This window comes from Acomys minous (genome assembly GCF_964271855.1).
Source record: "Acomys minous genome assembly, chromosome: 10".
NCBI classification, from domain to species: Eukaryota; Metazoa; Chordata; class Mammalia; order Rodentia; family Muridae; genus Acomys; species Acomys minous.
Genome location: NC_140491.1, coordinates 118,771,810 through 118,797,133, shown reverse-complemented (window position 1 = coordinate 118,797,133; position 25,324 = coordinate 118,771,810). Strand labels below are relative to the sequence as shown.

The following is a 25,324-nucleotide window of genomic DNA, read 5'->3' as shown; positions in this document are numbered from 1 at the left end:
GATCCTGCACAGAGGAACCAGCGTACATAGACATGGAAACCAGGGACCTCGGTCTATGGAACGGGCTGTGCTCCACCCCACCCCCACCCCCACCCCCAGGGTAGAAGGAAGGAGGCAAGATTGAGGGATCACACTGCAGGGAGCCATGAAGGCCAGGCTGGAACCTAGTTTGTCTTGTGAGTTTTCAGACCAGTGCTTCTCAACCTGTGGGTCACAACTCTTTTGAGGGTCGCATATCAGATATTTGCATTATGATTCATAACAGCAGCAAAATTACAGTTATGAAAAGGCAATTAACAATTTTACGGTTGGGAGTCACCACACCATGAGGCACTGAATTAAAGGGTCATAGCGTTGAGAAGGTTGAGAAACTCTGTATTAGATGCTTTTTGAGACGAATAATAAGGCCAAGTCCACGCCCTTGAACTCTGGCATCCATCTAAAGACCCAGGTTCCTAGACTTCTTCGAGTGGTTCTTTTAGAACCCCACCACCAGAAGAAAAGTTGTGCTCTTGCAAATCTTCACTTTCTCAGAACCCAGGACAGCATGGTAACGGTACATGAACACTTGTTGGATGACTGGGTGGATGGATGGCTCTCTCAGATGACCTTCCCTCTTCCTGTTGTCTTTTTCCAGCTTCCCTTTTTGCAGGGTAGAATAAAACTTTCGGAATGTTCTAGATTCTCCCATCTCGCCCACCTCCATCTCTCTACTTGCCCTTCTCACATCTGGTCCTGAGTAAATAAAAAAGGGGCCGTCAAGTGCCTCCACTTTCCTTCTCACCATCCCCTCAGGGACAGAAATGACTGACTGCCCCTTGCAGGTGAGGGAGCTGTAACTCTGTGGCTGTGGGGCTTTCCCAGGGGCTGCTGGCAGAACTGAGGCTTATCCTGAGACCACCTGCGTACAGCTATGAATTAGACACATAGGGTATTGACTGAGGCTGAAGGGTATGAAGAGAGAAGAGACTCTGAGAGCTCACATCCCGGGACCCAGGAGTTTGCCCCATGCTTGTGCCCCTATTCTATGTCAAGCTGCCATGCTACAGCATGCAGTCAGAGACCCCCAACCCTGCACACAGTCCTTAAGAGTGACACCTCCCCACGAACAACCCATGCACATGGGCAAGCACATGCTTACACAAACCCACAGAAGTAGAAGCAATAGTTGCCTTAAATATAGAGACTTTATTGTTGTATAAAAGTGTTCCCTTGACAATTTGTGTATTTATTTAATGTGTATGGGTGTTTTGTCTGCATAGATACGTCTGTGCACAAGCATGCAGTGACCACGGAGGGAATAGAGTTACAGTGTGTGAGCTGTCATGTGGGTTCTAGATATCAAACCCAGGTCCTCCAGAAGAGAAGCCAGTGCTCCTAAGAGCTAAGCCATCCATCTGTCCAGCCCTGAGACAATTACAAATACATACATACGTGTGTGTGTGTGTGTGTGTGTGTGTGTGTGTGTGTGTGTGTGTAGTCCTAAGCCAATAAATACCTTCTTTCCCAAAGAGGATACATTGCTCAGACACACACACAGGTGGATAGGCTGTCCAAAATCTTTCTGGCTAACCAATCAGCTGGTTCCCAAGTCCTTTAGGGTAGCATGACTCTGTGACCTATCTCCCTCCATTGCAGTGAGCTCTGCTGAGGCCCTGTGTGGGGAGTAACTTCCTGCTCCCAAAGTAAGAATTTATATGAGGCTTTGCTTTGGGTCGGTGTGAAGGTAGGCCACTTTGTCACTGACATTCCCTTCTTGGTGAACAAAGGTGGCATTTAAGTGCCTTGTTTGTTTGTTTTAAGAAAAACTATTGCTGCCTACTACAGCTCTCCTGGGTAGGCAAAGTCTCTATGGACTGTGGATCATCAAAGGTAAGGAATGATCAGGAAACCATCAAGGCTAGAGAGCGAGGGCTTCAAGGATGGGAGGTCACAGATGGTTTTGTCTTCTCAGCACGGTATTCGAGGTACACCAAGGAGGGATGGACCAATGTCAGAAAAATGGCAAGTCCCATGGACACCTGGGGAGACAGGAAGGATGGGTCAGGCCAGTACCTCTGAGTTGCACCATCACCAACAGAATACTGAAGTCTACAGCCTGTTTTCCACCCAGACCCAAGGTCGCCTGAAGAACGTGTGGTTTATTTTCATAATTTTCTCCTCTCTCTTTCTTAACCTTGAAAGTCTAATCCATCTCCCAAATTCAGGACTTACAGGAATGTACCACCACCCATGACTCATTCGGTGTTGGGGACTGAACTCAAGGCCTTGTGCATGCTAAGCAAGCATTCCACCAATAAGCCACAGGCCTGCCCATTCTATGAAGCAGGGAACAGTGATCTAGAGGGCACTCAGTGACCTGTACGGGGCCACGTGACACGCTGGTGAGGCATCTGTTAGGCTGCATCTAAATGTTGAGTTAGGGCTCCTGACACCTTAAGTGTAGCCTAACTTAAATACTTGATTTACACTTTGATCTTTAAAAAAAATTACATTTGTTTATGTGTGTGTGTGTGTGTGTGTGTGTGTGTGTGTGTGTATCAAGTGCCGCAGAGCACATAGGAGGACAGAGGACAACGTGTAGCAATTGCATCTCTCCTTCCACTGAGAGTCCTGGGGACCAAACAGAAGTTTCCAGACTCAGCAGTAAGAGCCCTTCCCACCGAGCCCTCTCTCCACCCTGATGATCTCTTTTTCTGAGGCAAGCAGAGTCACAAGTGGTCAGAACTCTGACTCCTAAGTGCGAACTACGCCTTAGCTGACTATGACTGTGAGCATCTGAGTTTGTAAAGTCATTTAATCTTTGGTTCTCAATTTCCTGCCCCACCCAAAAGCTGGAGAGTCCTGACTACCTCCCAAGGCTAGGCTATTAGCATCCACTAGCTATGAGGGCCAAGGATTAATTAAACTGTGAACTAACTTCCTGTCCTCAGATAAATGCAGGATATGCCATGGTCACCAGGAAGAAGGCAAGGTTGGCCTGCACTAACTGAAAGCAGGAATCCTCTTAGCTTGAAATTCTGAGAGGATTTTGCATCCTGTCCTGGAGTAATATATATATTTATGTCATGTTCACAAACAACTCTTTTTCTCCAGAACTATCAAAAGCACAGGGCCTCTGGGAAGTGGCACTGTGTTAATCCTGTGACTTTAGGAAACACCATCTCCAGCCAGGTTTCTGCCTATGACCCTAGTGTGAGAAGTGCAACCCTGAATGTTTGTTTCCGTGCTGTTGAAGCCTCTACACATTCAGGCCTCCTGAGCCGGCTTAGGGCGCCCCCTGCTGGAGCCCTATGCAATAGGTCCAGCCTGGGTATGCTTTCTCTAGTCAAGGACCCACACACAGGCTGGACAGACCAGGCCCTGCATGGTACTCACATAAACAGCGTTGCTCTCGGGGGAGACTTTGAACAGGGGAAACTGCAGCAGAGACACAATAGCTGACAAGGCCATCACCAGCCCAAAGAGCTTTCCAAAATGCTCTGAGGGAAAACTAGAGAGAAAGATGCAGGTTTCAGTGAGGTTTACAGCACACACACACACACACACACACACACACACACACACACTCTTCTCTCTCTCTCTCTCTCTCTCTCTCTCTCTCTCTCTCTCTCTCTCTCTCTCTCTCTCTCTCTCTCTCTCTCTCTCTCTCTCCAAGCAGGGGCCAGCTCCCCGGTCCTAGGCCTGCCCTTCACCCATTCAAGCAAGCCCTTCCTTCTCCGACTCTGTTCAGTCCTTCTAACCATAAGACAGAGAAGGCACCATTCTGGGCTCTGCGGGAACAGAGGGACCCAGGCCCAGGCTGTGCCTGGCAAGGTCTCAAGGAAAATACACACGCAGGTGCTGTCAAAGGAAGCACGAATGCAGTGTCACGGGCACACAAACAGGAAAATGTCCTTCTACCCTTCTCTGGGAGAGCTAGCACAGGTAACGGAGGGTAATAAGAGTCCACCAAGTAGTGAGAGACGCTCGCTGGCCATCCACGCCCTGGTGTGCGAATGCTCCACCCCTCCCACCTGTATCCATCTCCAGTCACCATCACTTCCCCACGTGGCCTCACCTGGCCACCTCCAGGCCCATCTCCCCCAACAATGTCCTTACTGCCAGCCACTTCCCTTCTCCCCAAGCTCACTCACGCCAGTGTGAGGAAGGCAGCATTGCACCCATAGAGGAAGGAGCGGCTGATCACTTGCAGGATGAAGGTGACATACTGCAGCTGGATGACAGGAATGGAAGCACACAGGGTGAAGCCCAGGGACAGCAGGGACGTCAGGGCCAGCGAAGGCACCGTGGAACAGAGAGTTGCAGCCAAGGAGGAGGAACCTGGTGCAGAAGAGGGGAGAGAAATAGGTGCCTGGAGCTGAGCCCAAGGAAACACAGAAAAGGCTAAGAAAGATCAGAACCCTCTAAACAGAACCAGGTCACGTCTCAAGACCAAACTCCTCAGTGTTAACAACTGCCCTCCTACACGTCAGTCATATGGGTCTGCTCGACTCAGTTCCCAAGGGCTCGCTAACTCACTCAAAGATGCAGTAGCCTCTGAGCAGGTGTCACACGCACTCTTGTCCTGTGTAACCCAGAACCAGAGAGGATGGTGGTGATGACGGTGGTAGTGATGATGATGATGATGATGATGATGATCGTTTAAACCACAACTGATAATAGCAAAGGACTGGAAACAATCCAAACTCACCAACAGAGGGGCACGGTACCAATTACAAGCCAGCCACATAACATAGAGCTGGGCAGCAGTTATAAGGGTGAGAGGGGGGTCTCAGAATAAAGACAGTGTTGTAGAAAAGACAACTGCACAATTGTGTGAACGGTACTCTACATTTTATCTAAGAGAGGGGTGCATATAAATACGTGCTTACGTAGGTGATTATTGTACTTTAAAGAAAAGCAACAAAACCGCCCACTGAACGAAACAAGGAGACAAAGGGGAACAAGAAGCAGAGATGGAACTAAATATCTTGTTTCCCAGCTTTAGGTTTGAGGAAACATAAATGCTTAACTTGTGAATGTTTTCAATAAAATTCAAATAGGAAGGAAGCAAGCAAAGCCATCCCAAAATATGAGAAAACAGAAACAACAACAACAACAAAAATGAGCTGGGTCATGGTGGCGCACGCCTTTAATCCCAGCACTCGGGAGGCACAGGCAGGCAGATCACTGTGAGTTCAAGGCCAGCCTGGTCTACAATGTGAGTCCACGACAGCCCAAGGCTACACAGAGAGACCCTGTCTCGAAAAAAAAAGAGTTCAATGAACATAACTCTGTGTGTGTATGTATATGTGTGTGTGTGTATGTGTGTATGCACCATGTACATATATGAGTATGTGTGTATGTGTGTGTGTGTGTGTGTACACAGCATGTGCATATATGAGTGTGTGTGTGTGTGTGTGTGTATGCAGCATGTGCATATATGAGTGTGTGTGTATGATCACTGAACTACAAGACAGGCAGAAGCACTCCCATAGGACAGGATGACGTGAAGGCAGGAAAGGAAGCTATCTGGGGGAGGGAAGGGACCAGCAGGAGGGAGGCGGGGCAGAGGGAGCAGTAGAGGAGAAAGGTAAGAATGGTGCACATTGAGCATAGGAAATACCGCAGTGAAGCCTATCACCCTGCATGCTGACGTCCAATTTTAATTTTAAAGAGGGTGAGACACAGAGAGAAAGAACACTCAACGTGAAGTCTCCAAATACTGTTTTTCACTAGAGACCCAAGACTAGTTGGAGAAGGGCCACTCTGGTGCAGGGAACACGTCCTGTTAGACAGACCCAAACCGCTCATGCACTAGAAGGCAAAGGCACTGTCTAAAGCTAAGTCATGTCTGAGAGCCCCACATTAGACAGCTTGAGTTCCTAGTGGCCAAAGACAGGTCAACGTGGGCCTGAGGAAGAGTAGTGAGGGCCACTGAGATGGCTCCGCAAGCACAGGCGCCTGTCACCAAGCCTGGCAACTTGTGTTCCGTTGTTGGGATCCACACTACCAGGAGAGAGCTGAGCCCCACAAGCTGTTCTCGGACTTTCCCAGGTGCACCCTGGCATGCACCTGTACCCACACCCAACATGAGTAAACAGAATAAAAATTGCTAAGCTAGGTGTGGTAGCATATGCCTTTAATCCCAGCACCCAGGAAGCAGTGGCTGGTAGATCTTTGTGAGTTCAAGGCCAGCCTAGTCTACATAGTGAGGTCCAGGCCGACAGGGCTACATAGAAAGAGCCTGTCCCAAAATCTCAGACAAAGCAAAAACAAAAAACAAACTAACAACAACAACAACAACCACAAAAAATCCCCCAAAACTGGTGAGGGCCGGATTTTGGTTCAGAGGAAGAGCACTTGCTGAGCACATGAGAAGCCCTGAGCCCCGTCTCCAGCACAGAAGAGAAAGGTGGAGCAGAGGATGGCAGCACATCAGAATCACTGTTCTCTAACAAAGCCATCATCCCTCAAAAGAAAAAAAAAAAATTCAGGTAAGAGTCTATGTCATGGTATACACATATGAAACTCTCAAAAATAAAGTTCTTTAAGACAACAACAACAAAAAAGGTAAAGCTTTAAAAACTCAGACACAAGCCAGCCACACTGGAGCACGCCTTTAATCCCAGCAGTCAGGAGGCAGAGGCAGGCGGATCGTTGTGAGTTCGAGGCCAGCCTGGTCTACAAAGTGAGTCCATGACAGGTAAAGGCTACACAGATAAACCCTGTCTCAAAAAAATAAAAATAAAAACAAAAAGCAAAAAAAAAAAAAAACCAAAAAAAATCTCAGACACTAAATAAGACCACTGAGCTTCAGTGTGCATCCAGCTGGACTCTATGGACACAGAAACCCCACTTGTCTCTAGTGGGACAAGACGTCGCTGTGTCATCCTGAAGCTGGTTAAGCAAAGGAGAAAGGCAAGTGGTTACTTCTGCGTGATGAAGTGGTGGTGTCTTCTGGAGGAACTGTAGCTGCTAAAAGCTGGAGCAGTGATGGAAATAGCGCCCTAATCAAATCATGGCTCTCAAACTGATCACGGCGGCTGCCCGGGCTGATGGGAAGCACGGTTAGGGATGGATCACACTAAGTTCTGACGCGGCGGCCGATGCACCTGAACGTCAGAACAGCAGACAGTAAACAGCAGGGGCCCGCAAAGGAACCAGAGAAAGGCCACAACTCCACTTCTGTTTATATTCTTGCCAAAGGGGGAAATTTTGAGTTTCCTCCAAGCTTCGAATCTGCCTATTTACAAGAAATGCCCAATCAAAAGAACCCATTCATGAAATACCCAAAGGATGCCAAGTCCAAATGTGGGAAATCTGACAGGAAAAATATCTCGCTTTCTTCAACAAATAAACAAGAGGAGGGGCACTGACGTAAACCGCAAAGGACGGGAGTTGGAGTGGGGGATATAACTCCGTTGTAAACTGTTTGCTTAGCATGCACAAGACTCAGGTTTCTATTCCAGTACCAGAAAAAGGAGGAAAAAAGTTGTTAGCTGGGTGTTGTGGTGAGCCTGTAACCCCAGCACTGGACAACAGAAGTTCAGAAGTTCAAGGCTATCCTCAACTACACAGTGAGTTCAAGGCCAGCCTTGGTTACATAGAAACTTGAAGGCTAGGCTAGGCTAGATGAGACTCTGTCTTAAATAAGTAAATACTTAAAAATAGAGATACAAAAGACACATCAATTGAATTTTGTCCTTTCAACTTTGTGTGGACTTTGTATGGAGACACTGAAAAAAAAAATCAGTCATGAAACAATGTACTGAGGACCACCAGGAACAAGTGAAAAACAGTTGCATATTAGAAAATATTAAAACCTGGTGCCATACACCTGTAATCCCTGCACTCGGGAGGCAGAGGCAGGCGGATCTCTGTGAGTTTGAGTCCAGCCTAGCCTACAAAGTGGGTCCAGGACAGCCAAGGCTACACAGAGAAACCCTATCTCAAAAAAAACAAAACAAAAACAAAAACAAAAAAGGGCAAGGGCTGCTGGAGAGATAGCTCAGAGATTAAGAGCACTGGCTGCTCTTCCAATGGTCCTGAGTTCAATTCCCAGCAACCACATGGTGGCTCACACCCAACCATGTGTACTGAAGTTTGGTGCCCTCTTCTGGCATGCAGGGGTACATGCAGGCAGAACACATGTATACATAAAAAATACAAATAATCTTTATTAAAAAAAAAAGAAATTATTGGGAATTTTCATAGTGATATTTATTGAAGAGAAGTTGTTTTTGTTAAGGAGAGCCTATGAAATAGTTGCAAGTGAATACAGTGCACTGTCTAAACTTGGTTTCAAAATACTGCAGCGGGGTTAGGGTGCAGAGAGCTAAGAGGAAGATGGAGACAAAGCAAACCCGAAACGGGGCTCTCTCCCTTTAGCGTTCACCCCCCAGCTCACCCGAGTGAAGGGTCCCAGCACCCTCTGTGCTGCTGACCACACCCACGGTCACATTCTAGCTCTGAGGCATGGCAAGCAGCCTGAAGCTTTCTTTTGCTCTCTCTGGCTTTTCCCATAACCCTCCTGCACTGTGCGCCCTGTTTAGCTTGACTACCTTGCAGAAAGGATCCAGATTCCTGAAGGCCTTACCCTGCCAGCTCTGCCATGCCACTGAATTCTCCTTTTCCTCCCTTCTTTGTCTCTTCCATCCTGGTTTAGGTGTCAGCCTTCCCTGACAACAGCTCCGCCTCACCCAGGACAGGTAATGCGCCCTTTCTTAGTGTCCATAGCCTGCTGCCTGCTCCTGCTGCATGCTCACAGAGGCTCCCTGACTCACAGTAGAGCTATATCAAAAAAAAAAAAAAAAAAAAAACCCTATCGGAAGCCAAAAATACCAGCAAGTTGAAAATACATTTAACATACCTAGCCTATGGAGTTATCAGGGCTCAGTGTATGCTAGCACAAATATGCTCAGAACATTTCACATCCAGCTGGGCAAAACCACCTAACAGAAAGCCTACCACTATACAGTACAGTGCTGGATATCTCCTGTGATTTGCCGACAATGAGAGCAGGAAAACAGACTGTCTGTGTGGGTGTGGCTTTGCCTCATCATAGAATCAGCGCCCCATCCATCACAAAGCATCCATACTTCATACATTGTAACTACCTCATCACCTCTCTCTGCCCGATGAATTAGGAACTGCTTACAATGACAAGCTGTGCCTGTTTCATCCATCGCTAAGGCCCCATGACGAAGGTCTGAATGGACGGGTGAACAAGGGCGGAGAGAAAGGGTAAAGGCGAAGATCGGATGACGGTGGACGTCTGTGACGATGTCTCCCCCTGGCTACCTGATCCCAGTCTCACCTGTCTTTTTTGCTTCCTTCTGATACTTCTGTTTAAGGCAGTCCATGAGCAAGCCATTCCAGGGGGCACACAGCACCCCAAAAAACTGGGTGATGGCAAAGGCATTTGTGAAGGCACTGACTGGTGAAGGTACCAAAAAAAAGAGAGAGAGAGAGAGAAAGAGAGAGAGAGAGAGAGAGAGAGAGGCAGGGTTGGGTGTGAAGAAATTTCCAGGTTAATTTACAAGACAAGATCCTCCCATCCTGCCTTTCTCTTCTCTAGCCCTCCTCCCCAGATCCTCAGAAACAGCCCCCCCCCCCGGGGTACATACGTAACTTTGCTAGCATTAGCACCCATTCCCGAGTCCCTCAGGGCCCCACATTCCTACCAAAAGACTGCTTCGAAGCCCACATACCTTGCACTCTGTCCCCACCAGCCAAGTTGGTCAGTAGAGGGTTGAGGGTACCAATGAAGAGGTAGTGCCACAGCTGTATGACGGACAGCCACACCACATGCAAGACAAATCTGCGAGAGAGCACACAGCTGAGAAAAGAGTGCTGCTGCTGCTGCTGCTCCGGCTGCTGCTGCTGCTCCAGCTGCTGCTGCTGCTCCGGCTGCTGCTCGGGTGCAGAGTTCTCTGCTGGAAAAGAGAGGGACTGGCCATAAATGATAGGGAGAGAGGAAGGGCTGGGTGAGATAGAGTGGCCCTTGGCAAGAGTCTCAGGCCTAGTTCACCTTCCATTCTTGTCTTCCAAGAGCCTCCCAAAACAACCCCACCCCCACCCCCCACTGTGCTGTGTCATCTTGTCCGGCTACCTTGGGTGGCTCTCCTGCAGTTCCTCGGTGTCCTGAAATCTGATCTGTCTCTCCCAGACTGCTCAATGACACTTTTTGCTTTATTACTCTCCTGATCTTCCTCAGCCGAGATGGTGAAACACGAAAGACAAGGAGGACATTGGGACAAAGCGAGAGCTAGTGATGGGCAGCTACTGCTCTCATCTGCTGCGTCCCCTGCCTTTCCTTCAGTCCCAGAATCCCTCATTTCCGTAGGACTCCCTTGTTATCCCTGTCCAGGTGGGAGTGGGAGTTAACTGTTCCTCACCCAGGTGACCAAATAACTCATTCTCCCTAAGTGTGCAGGCTGGCTACGGCGTTACGACACACAGGATGCCCGGAGGCAGCCCGGTTCCACACCTCTGTAACCTTGCAGGTTCGCTTTCCTCTTGACTATGTGAGCCTTCCACTGTCCTCTTTCTTACTATTTTTATTGTTTGAGAAGGGTCTCAAGTAGCTGAGAGTGGCCTCGAACTCCCTATGTAGCTAAGGTTGACGCTGAAACTCTGGATCCTCCTTCCACTCTGCCTCGTGCTAGGATTGAACCCAAGACTTTGCATACGCTAGGCAAGGCCTTTATCCTCTGAGTTCCATCTCTGGCCCCTATTCTTTCTTCCTTTCTTTCTTCCTTTTTTTTTTTTCCTTAACAAATAAATTTTATTGTGTGTATTTAAGGCATACAGCATGCTGTCATCGGGTACATATAGATAGTAAAATGGTTACCATAGCAAAGCAAATTAACATATCCATCATCTCACAATGTTGCCCATTTTTTTTCCTGTGTGCCAAGAACAGCTAAAATCTGCTCGTACAGAAAAAAAAAATCTCAAATACAATGTAATTCTATTAACTGCCCTGCTCTGGAAACTGCTTTCTCCTGCCCAGCTGCTACTTCTGCCCCTATGACCTGCCTCTCTCCAGTCGCTCCCTCCCTCCTCCTATTTTTACTTCTACAGCAGCTAGCAATGATTTATAATATTCGTAACCAAAGGGAAAGGAGGGAAAGGAGGGAAAGGAGGAAGTGATGGAAACGGTACAGCTCCAGGAGACAGAAAGAAATGGAGACACACATGCCAGCCTTGACGCCCTAGGAGAGGGCAAGACCGGGTAGCAGAAGGTAGAGCGGGCGCAATGTGGAGAGAGCTGGGGCTTGTGGGTAAGGCAAGAAAGAAGCGCTGGAAAGGCACAAAGGCCCTGCCTTCTCTGAGTGAAGGGATTGACGAAATGCTTTTGGGCTCTTCCTTGCCTGGCTGGCCTCCTTCTGAGGCCCTAGGAAGACTTCCTGGAGTTAAGAGCAGACAAGAAGTCACCAAGGTGCAGGCAGGAGTGCCAGTGTCTACAGGGGACATGGGTGAACCAGAACTCACCTTCCTTTGGTGAAAGAAATTCCTTTGACTGCAGCTCCCTGGCCTCATGCTCAGCCACTCTCATCTCTTCCTTTCTGGTGCCAAACCTGGTGCACAAGCTGTAGAGACAGAAGCCCGGGCGGCCAGGCCAAGGACGATGAGCTGGACCAAAACAAGACTACAGGGAGCAGTGCAGAGATGCTCATCACACTGCGTAGGGAACCACTTTGAACAACCTTGATGGCCAAGTGGCAGCCTGGCCAGTTAAATCAGAATGTGTACTGGCTAATCGCCAAGTTCCCATTTTTCCCACTTTAATTTTCTTATTGCAGTGGTTTGACTTATTCTCATACATAGACAAGTTTGGGGTGCCCCGGAAGCATGCACGAAGAGAATGGGTCTTGTAACAAGTCTCATCCCTGACTCTTCCTCACATGGCTCCAGCTTACCCCTTGGAGCCTCATCTTCTCAGATGGAAAACAAAGGCATGGCTATCAGTGGGGAATGTGGCACACGGGGTATAACAAATAGCGAGCAAGCAGCAAACGAGATGCCCCCATGACTCCCGACAACCGACAAGGACGTGACCGCAACACCACACCTTCTCTGTCTCCATCCTTGGCAACGGGAATCTGCCTATTTCTCATTGTCATCTAGGCCAGACACATAAACCGCTCCAGCCAAGACAACGTAACATACAAGTGACATCAAGGTAGCATACAAGGAACATATCAATTCCAAGTCGAAGCCCAGAACCGTGTACAATTTCTGCCCCCATCTCTGAACCCCAGAACCACTCTGTGTACACACCCAAGTAAGCCTGCTGGAGCACCAGCCTGTGACACAGACATCCCTGTCACTTCAAACCCAATGTAAGCAAAGCCACGGCAGACCAGTCAGCTCCCTGCTAACACATCGCATGATCAGAGGCAGAAGTGATAAGATCCTCCAAGTCTGGCTCTAATGTAAGAAGCAATGGAGAGGTGGCTCAGCCATTAAGAGGACTTTCTGCTCTTGCAGAGGATACAGTCTTGGTTCCCAGTACCCATATGGCAGCTCACACTCATCTGTAACTGTAGTTCTAGCTCTGACATCCTTTTCTGACCTCCATGGGCCCTAAGCACACATATAGTACATATGCATTTACACAGGCAAAATAGTCATAGACATAAAACAAAAATAAGTAAATCTTTAAAAAAAAAAAAAGAAGAAAGAAAGAAATGCTTAGTATCCTTGTTGTGCAGGGGTAGCTAACTAATACACTCTTCTGCTGTAGCAGGTTTAATCTTCCTTTTTCCCACCTCAGATCAGACAGGGTGTTGGCCAATCATGCTTACCCATAGCTGTAGTTGGGAGGCAGTGGGTAGGGAATATGTCCCCAGGGCATCAGGAGGAAGGTACGCCCAATATGCCAGATGCTGCAGACAGACAGGAAGAGGAAGGAAGCCTTGAGACTGATGCCCCGCTCATAAAGAAGCTGTGGAGAAAACAGCAACATGTCAGAATAGCACAGGTGCTCACAGGAGCATCACAGAGTGCAGTCAATAGTTGAGAGAAACCAAAGTGCCTCTGGATGGATGAAGGAATGAACAAAAAGTGGTACAGCCACTTGATGGTATAATATTCAGCCTTTTAAAAGGGAAGAATATCATGGCACACACCACTTCAGACAAACCTTGAAACATGACGCCAAGTGAAGATAGGCAGTCCCTCGCCCCCAAAAAAACCCAATTCTGTATCATTCTACTTACAAGAGATTCTTGGGATAGCCAAACTCATAGAAAGTACAATGACAATTGCCAGAGGCTGGAAACAGGGGTGAGAAGACTGAGAAACTTGTGTTTAATGGGTACAGGGTTCCAACTTTATAATGTGAAAATTTCTGGAGATGGTGCTGGTTGCTCAATAGCATAAATGTACTTAAATTACTAACCTGTACACTTAAAAAATGGTTATGGTGCCAGGTGTGGTGGCGCACGCCTTTAATCCCAGCACTCGGGAGGCAGAGGCAGGCGGATCATTGTGAGTTCAAGGCCAGCCTGGTCTACAACAAAGCAAGTCCAGGACAGCTAAGGCTAACACAGAGAGACCCTGTCTTGAAAAACAAGAAGAAGAAGGAGGAGGAGGAGGAGGAGGAGGAGGAGGGAGGAGGAGGAGGAGGAAAGAAAGAAAGAAAAAGAAATCGTTAAGGCCCAGCAAGATGGTTCAAAGGTTAAAGATGTTTGCTGCCAAGCTTAATGATCTGAGTTCAACACCCACAACCCACATGGTGGATGGACTCCTTCAAATTGTCTTCTAACCTACACACACACACACACACACACACACACACACACAGACACACATACCGATCGATATTTTTAAAATTTTTGATAGTAAATGTTACGCTCTATGTAACGTGTAAGAGGCAGAAGCTGAAAGACACATTTCCAAAGCTTGATCAGAGCCTCCTGCCTGCCCTCCTGAGCTGCACAAGGATCTCCCGTCCTCAGGAGCCTTCACCCAGGGCCCAGTAAGCAGCATGGGAACCACCTTGTCCTGACCCTACCATCTTCTGGAACCTTCTCACATGACTTTCGGAGATCTTTTAGCCTAGAAGTGTTTCTTCCCCAGTGGCAAGAAGTTCTTGTGGCCAGCTCTTCACACAAGAGTTCAGCTTACAAAACATATCTGTGGGAAGCTAAGGAAGGACCCTCCCTGTGTTCTCCTGGGTGACTGATGTTAACAAAGGGAACCTCCGAATTCCTCAACTTCCACGTTAGAAACCACAGATTGTGACAAACCTTTTCCTTTCACAGAGGGTGACTCTGAGGTCTGGGGAAGCAAAATGGCTGTACAGGAAGCAACTGAGTCACAATCAGTTAAGAATTCCACTCCTGCTCCAGCCCCTCCCTCCCACTACCAAAGGGAAGTCTGTGCATCCAGGTAAAGCCCTACTTGGATAGAGCAGAGAGCCTTGAAAACAGCTCTTGTATAGGCTTTGATTAAAAAAACAAAAAAAAACCTACTTGATTTGGGGTTCTTTAATGTGTCTACTTCCCTTCCAGCCCACCTACCCTAGATAGGAGAGAAAGAAGGCTAATAGGGGCAGGAGAAATAGACATTTTTAGACTCAGTTCCTTGGGCCGATCCCACTCTTGATCACCAGGATTCCAGCAGCAAGCAAAGCAACAGAAACAAGCGGCAGCAGGAGCAACAGCAGACACAGCTGCCTCTTCGAAGTCTACTCCCGAGCATCTCTATCTCGGAGCAAGCGTCTCTATCTAGCAGTGAGCATCTCAAAGTGGAGACAAAGCAGAGCATCTCAAAGATGAGCAATTGAGCTGGGTGGTGGTGTCACACGCCTTTAATCCCAGCACTCAGGAGGCAGAGGCAGGCGGATCATTGTAAGTTCGAGGCCAGCTTGGTCTACAAAGTGAGTCCAGGACAGTCAAGGCTACACAGAGAAACCCTGTCTCAAACAAAACAAAACAAAACAAAAAACAAAGATGAGTGGTTGAGGAGGCCTGGTTAAGTAAGTCTAGCCGACTCCATGGCCGGCTCCAGTTTCTTGCCTGAGCCTCCATTCTTAAGAAATGAGCTCAGCAGCTACTGGGAATCCCACAGATACTGGGAAGGCCTAGCCATCTGGCCCGAGGACGATAAGGTTTCTCAAGGTTAGTTTACTGCAGGTCTAGAAATCTTTTGTCTTATCATTAACGCATGGCCACTGGCTAAGGTTGCCTGCATCTTTCCAGTCTGCTCTCATTTCTTCAGTTTGAACTGCTCCAGTCATATTAAAGGTCACCAAACCCTCCCTTGGAATTCCCTCTGAATGTCTTTAAAAAGAGCATGCAATCGCCATTTTGTCTAAATGGTGATCCCTGCATGCTGGACTTCTGCAGAAATAAAGACTGTTTTTGCTTTTTGCATGCGTCTTTGGATTCCTGGTAGTCTTTGAGGGATCTAGCAATCTGGGCCTTAACACAATGAACAGCCAGACAATAGGAAGAGATACAAAAGCCAAGTCTCTGGGTTTGTTTTTTTGTTTTTGTTTTTGGTGGGTTTTTTTGGGGGGCGGGGTGCTCTATCTATCTCCTTTCAGAGTCTATACCAGGATGTTTACCAACTGGCATAGACTGTGCCCCACCCCACCCCCCACCTCACCTCCACCCCACAAGAGGCAGCATGTGCCCTCTCACAATTCTGTTTCCAGTGGACAAACCTCACACACCCTCACACAAGTCTGTCTGTTTCATATGCCAAACTTGGGGTCAAAACAAAAAATATGTCTTCATCCACTGCCCTCTTGTGCCACCAACAGAGGGTCTAGAGAGCCCTCGGGACTCAGACCCTGTACCCAGTGTGCTCATGGGGCTAAGTGAGGTTCATAAACCCATGGGTGGCCTAACAAAAGCCTGGAGAGAGCCCCAGGTTGGAGAGTTTGGGACCCAGCATTTTTCACTCATGTTGCTGAGTCACTGGGTCCCAGCTTGTTGCCTCACAACTTAAGTGTGGTTACTACAGTGTCACCTATTACACCTTCCTTCCCACCGCAGGCTTCAAAGAGGAAGAACAGAGAGAGACAAGGAAGAAGGCTTTTGTTGCTGCTATTGTGGCAACAGGGTCTTAGGTAGGCCAGGCAGGTGTCAAGCTCACTGTATAGCGTAAGATGACCTTGAACTTCTGACCCTCCTCTGCCTTCACCCCACTTGTGCTGGGACTGCAAGCTGCTACCAAGATCAATTGTGGTGTTGGACTCTAGGCCTTGTCCATGCGAAGACAGGTGTTCTAAAAACTGAGCTCGTCCCCGACATAAAGGTTTTCTTTCTACTCTGCCCTCACCCTCCCTCCAGGAGGAAATGTCCCTCAAAGTTCTACTCTACACATCCGCTTTATCTCACTGCAATGGCTTTTACGTCATGCCCACCTCTACCCAGTCACTGGTAGTAGAGACAGAGTTTACCATAGTTAGCTTAGACCAACCAGAACTTATCCCACGGTTTCTAGCAAGATGTTAGCCAGACAAAACTGTTAGCAATGACTTAAACACTAAAATGGTTGGCAAAGCCAGGAATGGTGATTCCTGCCTGTAACCTAAGGCAGCCTAAGGCAAAAGGATCAAGAGTCTGAGCTAGCCTCGGCTACAAGAATCAGTCCAGCCTGCCCTACACAGTCAGACACTATTCTCAAAACCAAATGAGCTGAAGTGAGATACCATGGCACCAGCACTTGGGAAGCCAAGGAAGAGGATGATGAGTTTGAGAGCAAACTAGACTACACAGTGAGTCCTGGGCCAGCTTAGGAGGCCTTGTCTTAAATAACAATAACAATTTAATTTAATAAAACAAAAAACAAACAAAACCATTAGCAGAATGGTTGTTAATGGGCTACTAATATCCCTGCCAACAATTTGTTCCCCTGACACTCTCGGCTAGCCCTTGGGAGAGATAGGCCCCTGGGTAGTCTCCAACGCCCTCACTAGCCCTTCTCAGAGTGGAAGCACGCATCAGCAAATGCCACCTTTTACAGAGTCCCCAGTTTTCATCCATCCCTAACCCAAGGGATAACATGACCACGTCCTCCTTACTCACTGAACAAAGAATATAAGCTCAGTGTAAAGAGGGAGCTTAGTGGTCACCAGCTTGGCTCTAGAAACAAACAGGCCTAAGCGCCGGTTCAAATACCCTAGTTACCCACACAGAACCTTTGACAAGTACCATGTTCTCCCTAAGACTCCAATGTGTCACCTGAGGAATGGGGTTTAAACAGCGCCTACCTCGAAGGCTGGTAGAAGTCATGCAGGGCTCACAGGACAAGTGTCGAGAGTAAATAAGGGGTTGAGTGCTTAGTAAAAGTTGATTAATAGCATCATGTGTGGGAATGTGTGTACGAAAGTGTATGGAGGCCAGAGGACAGCCCTGGATATCGTTCCTCAGGAGACAGGGCCTTTCACTGGCCTCGGGATCTGCCCAGTAAGCTAAGCTAGCCCCAGAGCTTCACCTGTGTCCAACACCCGACAATGGGATTGCAAGAGCACACACAGCAGGACTCTCAGCTTTTTCACGTGGGTTCTGGGAATCTAACACCGGTACTTGTGCTCACACAGCAGGCACTTTGCTGACCAGGATACCAGCCCCAGCTCCTGGCGTTTTTTACCTTAATGACGAGGAAGACGGCTGAGGAGGAGTCAAATGCTCCGTTGTAGAGGGTGATGATGGTTGAACGGTGTTTGCCAAAGAGATTTCCAACCTGAAGAGGACAAGACAAACCTCGCCGACTTATTTACTCACCAGACAACTATTTTCCCTCCTCAGCACCCAGCATGTGGCGGGCATGATTAATATCCCAACCCCCCTTGCACTCCAACTCCTCCCACCCTGGTTTGGGTCAACAAATGGTGTGTGCCCCTCCCCTGGGTGCCTAGGACAAGGGAAGGGGCACAGGCTCACACCTGCAGGTTGGTGATGAGAAACAGGATTCCTCCCACGGCGAGCATAGGCATGGCAAGGAAGAGCAGGACAGCAGAGTCTAGAAGCACGAATGGCACAGGGTGACTTCACTGTCGCTGGAAACCCCCGGAAGCTATGCATTCACCTCTCTCCTCCAAGGTGCCCCAGCTCCCACCAGCTTCAAACTCCCGACACCACCACAGCAGCTCCTGGAACTCTTTTCTGCTGGTACACTGGGAGGGCCTCAGGGGACAGTCGTGAGATGATCCAGTTGTTCCTGCTCAGGTGTCCTGAGACCTCCCTGCCCCCTTTCTCCTCAGCAAAGATGGTTCTGGGTCTGTGGCCACAAAGGCCTGCTCCATCACCTCTGGAGAAGAGGATTCCGGAGTCAGCCCCCAAATCCAGCCTCAAAACCACTGTAGAACCACAACCTCAGCTACCTTCTGAGTATGCCTGACTCTCCTCACTGGCTACATAGAAAGGAGAGGCTATCCTGCCTCACCGATGCTCTGTGGAAACAAACAGAGAGAATCCCCCTTGACCTTTCCTCTGGCTGTGACACTTTGAGCACTCCCTTCGTGGCAAGCGTGGCACTTGACATGAGAAATGCTACGTGAGTAAGCACGCACCTGGTTCTGAACAAAACGATGACAAAAAACAAGTAAAACCAACAGGGAAGCAACAGGCCTCCTAAGTGTTGGATAATCTCTAAATGACTCAAAGCCACTAAAAATGTGATTTATTTCTTTTATGTTTTATTTATTTGTTTAATGAGATAGGATCTCTCTGTGTGGCCCTGGCTGTCCTGGACTCATTCTGTAGACCAGGCTGGCCTTGAACTCATAAGGATCCGCCTGGCTCTGCCTCCTGAGTGCTAGGATTAAAGTGTGTGTCACCACTACCTGGCTGAAAAGTGATTTTAAGTAGGAATAATTTTTCCAATAGGTAATCCAAAGCTTGCTGGTATATTAGGTCTGTGCTAGCGTCCTCCTTTTTTTTTTTTTTCTCCTCACATTGTGTGTGTGTGTGTGTGTGTGTGTGTGTGTGTGTGTGTGTGTGTGCGTGCATGCACGCGTGTGTGTCGTATGTACACGTGCACACACTGGCATATGTGTGAAGGCCAAAGGACAATTTGTGGGAGTTGCTTCTCTCCTTCTACCATGTGGGTCCTGGGACTCAAGCTTAGGTCATCAGACTGGGTGGCGAGCACCTTTTCCCACTAAGACGGCTTGACAACCTCTTAGGTTAACTACCGTGCTACGCCTGGAGAAGCTCTGGAAGGGACGGTTTTCGATGACTCACACTATTTGCCATTCCCTTTCTGTTGTTAACAAATGTACATCTCTCCTAATGAGCTGAAGATTGGAGATCAGTTTCACAATAAAATCACCCTAGCCTCAATGCTTCTCCCAAAACAAAAGTCCTGTTTTTATGGAGGAAGAGGGATTTCTTCTCAGCTGGAGTGGCAGTTTGGATAGGCACAGCCCCCACAGGCTCATATATTGGGATGCTTGGTCAAAAAGTGAGAGATGCTGCCTCAAAAAACGCAAGGCACCTGAGAGGCCCAAGGCGGTCTCCTGGCTTCTGCTTAAGTGTAAGTAAGCCAGCCACACACACTCCATGCACACTCAACTCTACACATCAGTAAAATGAGAATAAATAGCAGGGGGCTATTGCACAAAGCTCACAAATGTAAACACACATATAAGCAATATAAATAAAGACACTATTGCTCAAAACTTACAAACGTGACTTCGGCGAGATTTGTTTGGATCAACGCACTCAGACCCTGGGTTTGCTAAACAGGAGTGGCGCCCCCATCATGATGCCAGCTGGCTCCAACACAGCTATTACACAACATATTTACAGAGTTTTCATTTCTCAAGCCCCAAAATGAAGTCACCTAATCTGACCCTGGGGAAGAATATTGGGAGTTGCCTCTTGGCCAGCCTGAACCACATGCTTCTAGGCCCACTTCCCACTCATTTTTTTTTTTTTAATCTGTGGCCTCAGGCAAGTCATCAAGCTGGAATCTCATCTCAGTAGTCCACTTAACAAAGGAAAGGAAAACAGGCAAGACTGGAATGCCCCTACTTTTTTTTTTTTTTTTTTTGCCCCGACTTTTATAGTAATCATTGGAAGCAATTTTTTTTTTCTTCATGCAACAGGGCTGTCGATTTTGACTCTAAGTGAAGATATTCTCAAAATTATCCTGCGTGTTAAAAAAAAAACCGAGAGAACATTTTAATACTGTGTAGACATAGTTCTTTCCTCAGTAGGATTAATTTTTAACAGACAAACAACTCAGCAGCTCGTGGGGATCCTTTCCAAATTGTGGCTCTCTGCCGAAAATACCACAGGCCCTTTGCCTTCCGCACCTGGGCCATCCATCATCTGCCGCCCGAGCTTGTCTGTCCCACCCACCCGTCTGCACTCACCTGCAGAGGTGAAGGCGATGAGCAGTGTGGCACAGGTATAGAGAAATCTGAAATACAGAAGCATCCAATTAAAAAAGGAAACATAAGGACCAAGCCGTAGTCCGCCAGCCTGACGTCCAAGACGAGGTGAAACTTGACGGCACTGTCAGCCAGCAACTCCAGAGGCACGGCCACGTCTGAGAGGCTCGGCCCCAGAAAAGCCCTGATTGATAGACGGAGAGGTAGGCGGCCCAGAGGACAGTAATACGATGGGAAACCTCAGTGGTGGACCCGAAGAACCTTGTATCACCTGCGCAAAGAGTTGATTCCTTTAACTGATGTGGGAAGACCCAAATGGACTTGGGTGGAGCTATTCCACAGCAGGGGAGCCTGGACCACGTGAAACAAGGCAAGTGAGCTGGGCACCACCACTCATCCATCCCCTGCCTGACTACAGATGCGATAAGAATTGCTCCCTTGAGTTCCTGACGCTATGACGTCACTACCATGACGACCGTAACCTGGAACTGTGGCAAAGAGCTTTCTCTCTTATGCGGCTTTTGTCCGATTAGTTTATCCCAGTAACAGGAAAGTAACTAAGACGATGCGTTTTGTTCATCCCAGGGTCTAAGGCTAAGCTGGGAAGTCTTGGATCATGAACTCAACTGACAGCATGATGTATAAAACAAACAAACAAACAACAAAAAAAAGCTCAGAAGCACAGTGGGCAAGGCACAGGCCCTCTTGTCCTGAGGCCAAGCCCTTGGGAAAGGGGGCCGATGCCCAGTCTGCAAATCACAACCTTGAATTCTAATTCCTCCTCCACCTATGTATGACTTTGGACAAGGTGCTGCCTTTCTCTGGGCCTTGGTGGCCTCTTCTGGAAAAGGAAAGGGTTAGTTATGACATGCAGCCAAGAATAGCTATAAATGTGAACTATCAGAATCATAAACAGTAAAAAAAAGTTATCAAGATGTGTGTGTGTGCATGTGTGTATGTGTGTGCATGAATGCGTGTGTGTGTGTGTGTGTGTGTGTGTGTGTGTGTGTTTGTGTGTGTGTGTGTGTGTGTGTATGTGTGTATGTATGTGTGTGTGTGTGTGTGTGTGTGTGTGTGTGTGTGTGACCTGAATGCTTGGTTATTGAGAGTTCAGGTGACAACTTAGTGTCACAGTGTCAGAGAGGTTGGACATGCCTGGATCAGACTGATCTAGATTCCAAACTCAGTTACTGAGTTCACAGCTACGGGTGTGACTTATAAGCTGCAGTGGCTTGAATGAAATGCCCCCAGTAGGTTCACACGTTCATGTACTTGGTTCCCAGTTGGTGGAAAGGTCTAGAAGGCATTGCTTGGTTGGAGCAGGTGCATCACTGGTTCCTAAAACCACCCACAGTATACTCTGCTTCCTGCTTGTGGATCCAGATCTGAGCTCTTAGCTGCTGTCCCAGCCGCCTAAGGCCTCGCCTTCCCTTAACCATCACAGAGGATTGGACCACAAGCCCAATTAAGTGTTTACTTTTATAATTTGCCTTGGTCATGTTGTTTTTGTTTGTTTTTTATTTTATTTTATTTTTTAATCACAGCAACAGGAAAGTAACCAATATAGAAGTAAACACTTGCCTGGCTTTGCACGAAGCCCTGGGTTCCATTCCCAGCAGCGTTTAAAAAAAAAGAAAAACACAAAGTTCAAGTGATTCTAGGAACAATCCCAAGGTTCCAGGGACCCCTTAGTGGTGGAGGACTTTGCAAAGACAGATAACAAAAATGGTACCATAAAGCAGAAGAAGTTCAAAGGTCAAGTGGTGGGGAAGAGAGACAACAGGAAATGAAAATTCAAGCTCTCCCCAAAGCTTGAAGTGTAAGGCTCTTGCTCTGCCCTCTCCTCCCTCTCATGACACACACTCTCCTGCTCTGGGCTCTATCGGGCCTCAGCAGACCCCGGCCTATCAGTGAACCTGGCTCTGAGCATTACTGTAATCAGGAGGCAGCAGAACCCTGTAAACACAACACGAGGTCTCTCACTCGAATGCAAGGAAAACCTAGTTTTGCTAGAGCCTCCTGTCTAGTCAAAGGACACCTGAAAGGCCACCATTGTGGTCATCCAGAAAACGATGAGCAGGAAAGAGCAGAGGCAAGCCTGCGCTACCTCGGTGTGAGGCCCTGCCGGAAATGAGGCTGGGGATCCCAGGGACAAGGAGAACAGATAGCATCAACCGTACATTTTGTTACTTTTGTAATCCTGGCCTCTCAGGAAGCTGAGCATGTAACAGGATAACGTTACTGACTGCAGGGGAAAGAGGAAAGGAAAGGGAACCAAGGGAGTAGGCAGAGGGTGGCGCTATGGAAGAGTCCACGCCCTGTGATCCAGCCTCTGCCCAGGCTTACATGGCTGTAAGGCGGGCCACCGTAGTCTTGAAGCGGTCGAAGATGTAGCCGGTGGGGAAGGTCATGAAGTTGTTCATGAAGGATGCCAGGGTGAAGATGAGTGAGAACTTCTCATCCTGAGCTTTGGAGCCTGGGGACAAAAAGCTCTTAGGAACCCCAGTTTCGGGAGCCAGAATCAGCATCACCCCCAACCTTCCTACCAGGTTAGTACCCAGACAGCTTTGGGAATGGGAAAGCTGGCCATCAAATTGCATTAAAATGTAGAGGTCGCTGGCCGTGGTGGCACATGCCTTTAATCCCGGCGCTTGAGAGGCAGAGAGGCAGAGGCAGGTGGCTCGCTGTGAGTTCGAGGCCAACCTGGTCTACAAAGTGTGTCCAGGCCAGCCAAGGCTACTACACAGAGAAACCGTGTCTCAAAAAACCAAACCAAACCAAAACAAAACAAAACCCAACCAAACAACCATTAAATAAATAAAATATAGAGTTCTCTAAAGGCCCTTTAAAAGCTGGTGGTCTCTTCCTTGACACCTCCACACAGAGGGCTAAGAGGGTGCTGACAGTCCCTCCCCTCCCCCCATAGGAAGGCTGGCAAGGTGAGGAATGACTGTGTTTCTCTCTACGCTTTTCCACCTCCCAGGAGCCAGGCACAGCCTGGTTAAAAAGCCATCTCTGTCCTTACCAGGAGACTCTGTTGAGTTGCTCATGACCAGGCAGTCCTGTGTGCAGGGCTCTACAAAGTAGTTTTCTGCTTTGAACACAAACAACAGTGACGTCCAGCCAAAGAGGACACCCGCAAAACCGATGCATTCCAGCAGCCCAGTCAAGAGAGTGGCCAAGTAAAGGGGCAGGCCCTGTCTGGCCATGATCTGAGGTGAAGTGGATCCGCAAATCCTATTCTGAACTTCTGAGGTGGACCACTGCCGGTGATGTGTGCGAAATTCCTTTGGCAAACCCTCGACTTCAAAGAGCCTTCTTGTTCCAGCTGTCTCTGAGTTGATCAGGGAGTACCACGGGATGCTTCGACTGGATCCTGAAAAAGAAGTCAGAAGTAGCCTGGTACAGGAAGCGTGTGGGAAAGGCAGCGGAGGACAAGGGGTCCTCAGAAAACTTTCATACATGACCAGAGACTGTGGCTTAGCCATAGAATATGACCTGGAGTTCATTTCCAAACATGGAAAGACAAAAACAAACAAACAAACACATCTCCTCTCATTCACCGTTATCTGTGAAACCATCCATGGGTAAGGACATAAGGCAGGTCTCATGGCAAGCCGTAGAGGGGGGAAAAAAACCACCCTGCCCACTGTTTGAGGACATCACAAGCAGAGGTAGGAATCCCTAACTTGAAAGTCTGAATACAGAGCATTCGCAGGCCATGAGGGACCATGGGCGCCCACCTACAGGCAAGCGCTGTGTCTAGCAGCTGGAGCTCTTCAGTGCGACATAGCAAAACAAAAACTTCTGCTCCAAGGTCGCCCGCCTGGTTGGTCACTAGACAAAAATATTCCACCGGGACCCTTGTCTAGGACCACAAGCACCACCACCACCACCCCCAGCCCCCGACAGTCATAACTTTCACCAGGCCCAGAGGTCGCTCCCCATCCCGCAGCCGCTCCCCACCTAGATCGCTGTCCCCGCCATCAGGCCACTGCCCTTCACCATGACCCCGCTGCCCTGCGCTGCACTGTCTGGCCCTGCCCCGCCGACCCAGCCCTGCCGACCTGACCAGGCCGGGCGGGTGTCCTACCCGCTGCCACCGGCGGCACCAAGCCCTCCTGCCCCGCAGTTCCCGCCAGGGCCGGGTTTTCCCTCCTCTCATCGCCCCTCCCAGTCCTCTGCTCGACTCCGCGGCTCGCCCCCTCCTGCCAGGGCTTGGGACCCGCCCCCCCCGCCCCCCCCGCCCCCCCCCCCGTCTCCATCACTTCCTCCTTCTTTTTCTTTTTCTTCTTTTTCAAAAACCTCTTCTTTTTTTTTTTCCTACCTCAACAGCTGTCTAGGCTTCGGACTGGGTGTCTTTTGCTCTCTTTCGGCTATCTTTAAGCCTTTAGGTAGCCCTGCCTCTGCCATCCCTAACCAAGCTATTTTTAACACAGTTCCAGGTACTGGTCCAGATATAGAGATCAAAGGGCACAGCATGTAGATGTACATACATCGTGTTTCCAGCTCTTTACCTTGTCCACTTGGGTGGACAGGAACCTACTGTTTCCCACTTAGCCATCCGCTCACTCCGCACCCCAAACTTATCCCCAGAGCTAGCTGCCAAGAAAAACCGACCATAAAATCAGGCGCCTGGAGTCAGGACCGAGGCGCTTATGTGAAGACATCACTGGAGGGAGCCTTGACTTTCACCCCTAAGGACCCTTTGCATTGCTCCTCCCATCCCTGCTGAAACCCCCAGCCCAGGTTCTGAGAGATGCTTCCTGCCAGACTGCATTGATTAACTATTCATTCATCACCCCATTTTTTATTAATCAAAGACATTTATAATTGCCCATCGGAGCTTGTGATCAGCATGAGGTAGCTGGCCTAACCAGCTGTGTTGCTCACTCCAACCCAGAGCAAAGGCTCTGATGTCTTCCTTGCCTGTGCCACAGTTTTCTCCCCTCCTTTGAAAGAGAGCTTCTTATTTTC

At 48.6% G+C, this 25,324-nt stretch overlaps 1 protein-coding gene across 7 annotated transcripts; it reads right to left on the bottom strand.

Annotated features, from left to right (window-relative positions):
• Nucleotides 1-1,175: 1,175 nt before the first annotated feature.
• Nucleotides 1,176-24,518, bottom strand: SLC43A3 (solute carrier family 43 member 3). Of its 7 annotated transcripts, none has more exons than XM_084798012.1 (14): nucleotides 24,441-24,518; nucleotides 23,373-23,723; nucleotides 22,694-22,823; nucleotides 20,330-20,376; nucleotides 17,894-17,970; nucleotides 17,599-17,691; nucleotides 12,798-12,937; nucleotides 11,482-11,579; nucleotides 10,097-10,192; nucleotides 9,696-9,920; nucleotides 9,302-9,421; nucleotides 4,137-4,323; nucleotides 3,379-3,493; nucleotides 1,176-2,021 (listed from the first exon to the last, which is right to left on the bottom strand). In XM_084798012.1, exons 2-14 carry the CDS (start codon nucleotides 23,554-23,556, stop codon nucleotides 1,917-1,919), a joined length of 1,617 nt encoding a protein of 538 aa, XP_084654138.1. In that variant the 5' UTR covers nucleotides 23,557-23,723; nucleotides 24,441-24,518; the 3' UTR covers nucleotides 1,176-1,916. The 7 variants fall into 7 exon arrangements, with proteins under 7 accessions (XP_084654138.1, XP_084654139.1, XP_084654137.1 ...); XM_084798013.1 differs by having other exon boundaries at nucleotides 24,415-24,495; XM_084798011.1 differs by lacking the exon at nucleotides 24,441-24,518 and adding an exon at nucleotides 24,314-24,440.
• Between the last annotated feature and the right edge of the window lie 806 nt (nucleotides 24,519-25,324).